This window comes from Wasmannia auropunctata, unplaced genomic scaffold, assembly GCF_000956235.1.
Source record: "Wasmannia auropunctata unplaced genomic scaffold, wasmannia.A_1.0 LD334722.1, whole genome shotgun sequence".
In the NCBI taxonomy this organism is placed as follows: Eukaryota; Metazoa; Arthropoda; class Insecta; order Hymenoptera; family Formicidae; genus Wasmannia; species Wasmannia auropunctata.
This window is the reverse complement of record NW_012028168.1, coordinates 310-9,237: the sequence shown is the minus strand read 5'-3', so window position 1 is coordinate 9,237 and position 8,928 is coordinate 310. Positions and strand designations below refer to the sequence as shown.

Genomic DNA, 8,928 nt, shown 5'->3' with positions numbered 1-8,928 from the left:
GATAAGTATTGCTATAAAACGTTTTGATATTCTAGCAATCATTTTGACTTTCGCACAAAATAATTTTGACTATTGAACAAAAATTATTTTCAGATCTGGATTCAGCAAAATTGTTCTTTCCGTGAGCAAATACAAATTATAACCGCAATAATACACGGAAAGAACGATTTTGTTGAGAGATCTAAAAATTTTGCTAAAAACAGATCTGAAAATAATTTTTTATTGAATCATCAAAATAATTTGTTGGAATGTTAAAACTGATAAGTATTGCTATAAAACGTTTTGATATTCTAGCAATCATTTTGACTTTCGCACAAAATAATTTTGAACAAAAATTATTTTCAGATCTGGATTCAGCAAAATTGTTCTTTCCGTGTACAGAAATATTGTAACACTTCTGCAATATATGTAGTTGGAATGTTATAACATTACAGCAACATTGCAGTTATAATCTGTGTTTGCTGGGTATATTGTTTGATCAACGTCAAGCATATGTACGTTCGTTTTATCTTGACTTTTTGTTTAACACCACGACGAGAAATATTATTCGATTCTCGGATATTAATGTAATCGAGCGAAAGGGTGACGTGACATTCTATCTATATATTCGTTGAGAAAGACCGCGCGCGATTGCACGCCGAGTGCATAAATAAATAAATTGGCTTCAAGGAGGGTACACATCTCGAATGCGACGCTGAGCTTCCTAAATGGGGAATTCGAGGTCGAGCCGGCGCACGGGGAGGACCGGGAGGAGGCACTCCAAAAAGCTGGCCTCGTCACTTACTTCATCGTGAGAGCCTTGAAGCCATTTAAGCCGGCGGTGACGAAGAGCCTCGCGTCGCTGGCGGACGCGGAGAACTCGCAAAGAGCAATGGAGAACGTGCAGGACAAGGTGGACAATATTCGCGAGGATTCCGAGGAATTTCAGCAACGTCTGAGAAAGAAACTCGACAGCAGAGGTAAAAATTGAAAAAGTCAGGCATTTTTAAGCCGGAGTTGCTACAGGGAACGTGATACACGTAAAAACTCGGCGAAATTAAATCCAAGGAGATCGAGGGGTGGAACGTTGTTTCACATTTCAACTCGGTAATGCGGCTTAAAAATTCGCGCATGCGTTCGCAAAGTGTTCCACTCTCTCATCGAGTAGTGTTGCGAATTATCGACGCGGACACTGATTGCAATCGAGCGAGCGTGTCTCGCTACGTTGATTAATATTCAACTACATACGTAACGAGGGTCGGCGAAATCGCGAGAATGATCTTTCCTTCGGGTATACGTTTAAAGATTTTAAGATACATTCGAGATACATCGAGGAAGGCCGACAATCTTCGTTTTAAATAACGTTTTAACGTTTGCAAAATATAATCTCTCTCTTTCTCTCTCTCTCGTCTTGAGAGTCTCTAAATCCATTGAAATCAGATTTTTCGGACGTCCTCTCGCGAAATCGCTCGAAAGAGTCTCGGCCTCGGCGAAGATCCGCCCGATAAGGGGGTAACCCGATGCCAGTCGTCGGACATCCGGCTTGTTAATGACTCAACCTTATACATGTGACGTCAGCGTAACGAACCCTCGTAGGTGGTGGTACCGACCTGAAAGGTCACGCCTCCTGGTTGACCCTGCGATTCAAGGATCGGCACGTGGAAGCGCTTTTCCAGCTCGTCGAGGAGGCCTTCTCGCCCCTGTCGCTCCTCGGCGGACCGCTGGTCATGGTGTGCGCGGCCCCGGTCTGGAGGCTGCAGCCCTGGAGTCCGTTCACGTGGGGCGGCGCCGGGGTGGTCGCCCTCTTCGCCATCGTGCTGGCCGGTGCCACCTGCCTGGGCAACGCGGTCAGGGCGATGTGGCTCAGGGGCACCCTCGCGATCCTGATGTCATGCTCCCTCATGATCTTCCTGCTGTTAGACATGGTACGGAACTCGGACAGGCTGCTCCCAATCGATACTTGTTGCCGCACAGCTCGACCGCTCGCACGATTGAATTCACTCTCTCTTAATTCGCTTATCTTAAGAAATCCCAGATTTATCTCTCCGTGGGAATTCAGAGCTCATTTTTCAGCGAAAATTTAATGAATGAAGATTATATAACGGTACTCGTTGTATATAATCTTCAGCATTAAAGAAGACCTACGTATCCTAGCGGAAATAGATATCGGAGCTTAGTCGAGTGTAAAGGTAGAGTGACAAAAGTATAAACGACATTTTTAGGAGACGTAAGTTTGTGCACCAAAAAGTAGCGTTTTATAAGATAAACGTCTCTCTTTTCGCCATCCAATTTACGCTTCCTATAAATTTCGTTTATGCTTTTGTCACTCTCCCTTTACATTCGACTTACACTCTAATTTTTATTTTTTGCCAGGGTATTTTTGTTTTATAATTTTTAGGGCCGGTATTCATAATTCGTTCTTATTTTAATACCGTATTAAGTAATGTCTTAAGATAATATCTTAATCTATCTTTCAAGTCGATCCTTCATGACTGTAGTCTCCATTTTATGCAATCACTCGGGAGCGCACGAATTGTCATCTCGCCATGACAATCTCGCCGCTTCATTTGTATACATTTTCATGGTGACTGTCTTGACAGAAATATTTTCGGTAGTTTGTCATAATTTGAAAAGACGATGATCGAAAACAATGATCTAATATGTTCTGGGTGGATTTGAACCTGGTCTTCGGCACAGAGAACAGACGCGTGCCACGATCACCACTCGTCAAGAAAGATATATATACACACGGAAAGAACGATTTTGTTGAAAGTTCTAAAAATTTTGCTAAAAATAGATCTGAAAATAATTTTTTGTTGAATCATCAAAATAATTTGTTGGAATGTTAAAACTGATAAGCATTGCTATAAAACGTTTTGATATTCTAGCAATCATTTTGACTTTTGCACAAAATTATTTTGATTATTAAACAAAAATTTTTTTCAGGTCTGGATTTAGCAAAATTGTTCTTTCCGTGCAGCTTTATGATTGGTTTATGACATCTTAAGACTGTACTTAAGTCGGTGAATATCAGCTTTAGTATTTCAAAGCGCTCGAGTTTTTTTTTAATTATAAATGTCACTTTAGAAAAAACGATACGCGGAAAGAACGATTTTGTTGAAAGGTCTAAAAATTTTGCTAAATACAGATCTAAAAATAAGTTTTGTTTAATAATCAAAATAATTTGCTGGAAAGTTAAAAATGATAGGCATTGCTTTAAAAGTACGTTTTGATATTCTAGCAATCATTTTGACTTTCCAACAAAATTATTTCGATTATTGAACAAAAATTATTTTCTGATCTGGATCCAGCAAAATTGTTCTTTCCGTGTAGGCAGAGATATCAGCTGCACATTATTCTTACCATCCTTATTTTACGTAGTTTAACTGCGCGATCATCGACGACGCCGTGCCGCCGAGGAACACCTCGATGAACTGGTCCCCGCGATGCCCGTACCCTTCTTATTATTCATACATCGGCGTCCTCGCGCTAATCGCTATCTCGATGCCGACATACCTCTGTTACCTGACCAAAGCGACCTTGATGTACCTCCTCGCCGGCACGCAGACATACATCAACATCCTGTACCTCGCGTCGAGCCTCGACAGGGAGGAAATGGCGTCGGACCAGGGATCCGTGCCATTCCCGCTGAAATATTCGCTGGCCGCCACCTTGTTCACCGTCGCGACCGCGCTGGTCATCGTGGCGAGATACGTAAGTGCAAAACGTTTCACTTAGAAAGATTTTAAATCGCTACAAGCATCGCACTTATTTCATCCTATTAGCGTAAAAGAAATTAACATCGAATTTACTTTAATAAGTAAATATCGACCGATAATCGAAAATATTAATGTTTATTTATTCAATTCATATTAATGACTAAATAAATATTAATATTTTCGATTATTGGGCGAGATTTTAATAATAATATTTTTGAATTTTATACATTCCGCCTTTATGAATCATCGATCATTATTTAGTCTTGAAACGCAGTTTCATGTCAAAAGATATGTAATATCACGTTATTAAATTAATAATTAATTTAATTAGAGGTGTGCGAACCAAACATTTGTATGGTCGAATCGAATCGAATCGAATCAAATCGAATCTCTTTAATTCAAATATGAATCGAATCTGAATCAAATTTTCTCAGATTAACATTACATGTTAATTTAAATGTAATAAATATCAAAATTTATGATTTACATTATTTTACGTAATGATTTAAACAAAATGAAGATCTGTTTTCGATTTACATTTCATTACAAAGGATCGGGATCTTATGTAACATTTTGAACTAAAAAATATTAATAATATGTGTATACACGAGTAATTAGATTGCTTTCGAATATTTTATTAATTTATATAAATACATTACGTATATCAAAAATACTTATTTATTAGATAAGAATAATTGGTTGCACGGGAGATGTAAATGAACCAAATAAAATAGGCGATCGATTCGAAATCGAACCATTGTTGATTCGAAATTCTCGAATCTTGCAGATTTGAAAACGAACTCGAATCGAATCTACTGTGATTCGATTCGATTCGAATTCGAACTATTCGCACACCCTCTAAATTTAATATTACTGTTACTATATTAATTTAATATTACTAGTTAATAAACATCTTATACAAACTAGCAAAGAATTTATTGCAAAAAATATCGCTCCAGCCAAGGCTCGAATCTCTGGACCTATATCTAGGACAATCCAGGAATCGTATTTATCAATAATGTTGAATAAGTAACGAATTAACTTGGGCACATTGGGAAATTGTGACATTGACGACGGTCGATTGCTACAAGCTTTAACGGGGGAAAATACCTCGGGCCGCGCTTTACGTGCCGATCGATCTACGGTGCGTTCGCAGCACGCGAGAATGGAACGACTCGCGAAAATGATTCCTTCCTTCAAGGTCGACATGTCGATAAAAGAACAATCAATTCTCACGGGTCTATAAAATCGCGCCGACGATTGCCTCGACGATCCATTCTGTGTCGCGTTAAATCAGATATCGAGAGCGATATCGCGAGTACTTTGGAGGATACTATTCTCGTACAAATTGGCCGTGTCGAACGTTATATGTTGAAATCACGTTAAAACGCGTATTTTTTTTCAATATTCCGAATCAAATTATTCCGGTTTCGTTTGCCGAAACTGTACTAACTCCGCACTTCGCATACCGGCAAAAAAAAATAAATCAAACGCGCTGTGTTGTATGTAGTTCATCCGAAATAATCCGACAATCGGGTATTTGGGCGCGAAATAGAAACATAATCCATTTGCGGATAGCGATGATGACGGCTTCAATCGAGAAATCGGATAACCTCGGGTAATTCGCGATTTTTGAGTGAGCTTTTGCTTTTCACGGCGCGTTGAATGACACTTTATCCCGGCCCAGCGCGATCCCTCCATCTGCTATCGAAAGCGCCGAGTGAGAGAGACAGGCGAAAGCAATTTCGCGGAATTTTCGTCCTAATGAAACATTTCCTTTCTCGTACCTTCACGGAAGTGTAATTCGCCCGCGGGTCCCATGGAACGCGAGGAAATTCCATAGATGAGAGTTCGAATGAAGACTACAGTTGCTATAAACATAACTATTTTATATCGAAACGTTGAAACGTTATATTAATGTTGAAAAAAATTTAGAACAATTAGAAATTTAATTGCAATCAAAGTTTTAGGGGAAGCACGATTTTGCTAAAGTATTTAAAACAGTTATGACATTCCGACGACCAGCTTGAGCGTAAATTATTTTGATGATCCAACAAAATTATTTTTAGATCATATCTAGCTAAATTTTTAAATATTTCAGCATTGTTTTTTCTCTCTGTTCGATTTTTTTTGCAGTTGCTTTCGACAGCGCGAAAAATTTGAATGGCAAACTTGTTAACGAAGATACGAATGTTATGTGCAGACCGAGAAGGCGCGAAGGATGCTCTATCTTCATGGGCGGGAGGTGATCGCGCAGAGGGAACGAGCGGCGGACATGAAGCGAAGAAATGGCGCGCTGATTTATAACATTCTGCCGCCCCACGTGGCCGCGTATTTCCTGTCGCGTGCGAGGCACCACGATGATCTCTACAGTCAGAGCTACGCCGAGGTGGGCGTGCTGTTCGCCAGTATGCCGAACTTCGCGGACTTCTACAGCGAGGAGAGCATCAACAATCAAGGCCTCGAGTGCCTCAGGTTCCTGAATGAGGTCATCTCCGACTTCGACGCCGTAAGTTTCACCTCGATCATCTTATTAACGCGAAACTTCCCCATTGTACCCGGCAAACAGACCACCCGCAGTACGACAGATTTGCACAGATATTACAACACAGATCCGATATCATCTGTACACGATTTTGCTGGAACGTTTAAAAGTTTTGCTGAATAACAGATCTGAAAATAATTTTGTTCGATTATCAAAATAATTTTAATGGAAATTCAAGCTGGTTGTTAGAATATCAAAACATTTTACAACAATTAAATTGAGAGAAGGCCAATAAACAGTTATAGCAAGATCCTAATGCTTCTAATATTTGGATGTGAATTTTACATATATAACATATTCTCTAGTTCCATAGATAAATTGTGCGCCGTTACTTTCCGTCTCGACGCAGTTCTTGAAACAGAATTGATCAATTTAATCAATTTATGTAATAACATGAGAATACTATTCGATTTCAAGGAAGAACTGCATTGAGACTGAAAGTAACTACGCGCAGTTTATGAAACTAGAATACGTACGTAAAATTCGCATAGAAATATTAAATAGAAGCATCAAGATTCTGTTATAACCGTTTGTTGGGCTTCTCTCAATTTAATTGTGTTAAATACATATATAGTCAGATTATATATTATTTTACAGCAATGTTCACAAATTTTAAGTTTTCAATAAAATTATTTTGATGGTCGAACAAAATTATTTCCAGATCTGTATCCAGCAATATTTTTAGACTTCCAGCAAGATCGTTCTTTCTGTGTATCTGCAGTAATTTTAAGTATGCATACTTATTTTTCGTATACGTGATTATCACACAGGAAACCCTGCCAGTTTTTTTTTTCATTATAGTGCTCGGTAAAATTATCGTATTGTGATTAATTTTTTGAAAATCAATCGTGAATGAATTAACAATAAGAGATACGTTTATTCACTCAAAGTTTAAAATTATAATAAATGGTCTATAATATATAGTTATAATAATCCGCAAAGTTTCTCTATTATAGCTTTATTAATTCTACCAATAATGGAGTTTCGAAATTTCACTGAGATCTCAGAGATTCCAAAGAGATCCCAGAGATCCCAAAGCTTATATAGTTAAATTCATTTTGCTAACAGAGCTTGTCAATATAATCCGACGGCAGATTGTTGGCGGAAATTGAACAGAATCTCTCATTTCGTGTAAACATTTAAATGGTTACAAAACGGCAGATTCTACTTATTGTTAGTTTCCATAATCAATTTGCCATTATATTCTGTTGACAGATTCTGCTAATAAAGATTCTGTTATATTTCTGCTGACATTCTATCGAGAAAATTTAAAAGCAGACACTTTTAGAATCTGTTCTCGACAGATTTGTCATTTGAGCAGCGAGTTACTTCTTTTTTTCATATTCCTTTGACTTATACAACTTATTTTATCCTATCTGGCTTATAGATCCTCGATCAGAACAAATTCATGAGCATCATCAAGATCAAGACGATAGGATCGACCTACATGGCCGCTTCGGGAATATCCGAGGTGGAGTCGATGCAGGATAGTCCCCTCAAGTGGGGCCACCTCGTCACCCTCGTGGAGTTCGCTCTGGAGCTTAAGAAAGCCCTATCAAGCATCAACGAGCAGAGCTTCAATCACTTCGTTTTGAAAATGGGCATCAATCACGGACCGGTGACTGCCGGCGTTATCGGGGCGCGGAAGCCCCACTACGACATTTGGGGCAACACCGTCAATGTCGCGTCGAGGATGGAGAGCACGGGGAAGGTCGGCTGCATTCAGGTATCCAAAAAATTCCAAATTAAGAATCGCTTGTAAATTTCTTTTTTGCCAATTGTTTTTTTAACGGAGAGATTCTTACAAATTAAATTCGGACAAAATTGATCTGTCTTAAAAAAAAAATAATAATAATAATAATTTACAGGTCACCGACGAGACGCGGAAGATACTGGAGCCGTTCGGTTTCGGCTTCGAGCAACGAGGTCTCGTCTTCGTCAAGGGCAAGGGACAGCTCTTAACGCACTACCTTGTCTCCAAGGACGGCGTCTTTCTCGATCTCGACAGCGATCTACCCGTTGAACCTACCCACCCGATAATCTATCAGTAATGTACTTCGAAGGCTCTAACTCGAACGAAAAAAAAAAAAGGCATTTTACCGGGAGGCTACCAAGCCGGTCGTTCGGCAAGAATCCGTTTACGATTTTTCCTCGACTGGTATATATAACTCGGGCTGGACGTTCGGAGGGAACCGTACGTTCAACCTGACAGCTTCCGGGAGCTGGTGACTCGCGATTCGTAAATTAGACGACGTCTCTCTGTACGCCGAACGAAATTTTTCCTCAAGGGATGTTCGGCGAGCTAAATGTGTATTGTCGTAGAGAACTCTCTAAATGTTAGCATCCTCGTGTCTCGGAGGGATGGAAAGGGCACATGGAAGAAAAGGAAAAAAAGGTGGAAGGACGAGGAAAGGAATGAAGGGGGGGAGCGGGATCGACGCCCGGATCGTTCGCGGCTGTCCGCGAGCGTGTCATCGTACGTCGCCATATCATCATTCATCATCCGTCATTGACTATAACGCGATGGGAGAAGTTTGCACACACGAGCTGCCACAATTCATATAGTCACACAACGTTCGCACACGTGCACGCGCACGCGCGCACGCACGCACGCACGCACGCATGCACGCACGCACGCACGGGATCACGCGTGCGCGCGTGTTTTACGAACGGCGAGGGTGCGTC

At 40.1% G+C, this 8,928-nt stretch overlaps 1 protein-coding gene across 1 annotated transcript in view; it reads left to right on the top strand.

Annotated features, from left to right (window-relative positions):
- LOC105458042 (adenylate cyclase type 3-like) overlaps positions 1-8,623 on the top strand; it is a 17,965-nt gene extending 9,342 nt beyond the window's left edge. The window contains exons 4-9 of the mRNA XM_011703072.1: positions 670-959; positions 1,576-1,904; positions 3,361-3,693; positions 5,902-6,207; positions 7,631-7,969; positions 8,112-8,623. Of these exons, the coding sequence (XP_011701374.1) occupies positions 670-959; positions 1,576-1,904; positions 3,361-3,693; positions 5,902-6,207; positions 7,631-7,969; positions 8,112-8,294 (1,780 nt within the window). The 3' untranslated portion in view covers positions 8,295-8,623. The remainder of the gene's footprint in view (positions 1-669; positions 960-1,575; positions 1,905-3,360; positions 3,694-5,901; positions 6,208-7,630; positions 7,970-8,111) is intronic.
- The last annotated feature ends 305 nt before the right edge of the window (positions 8,624-8,928 follow it).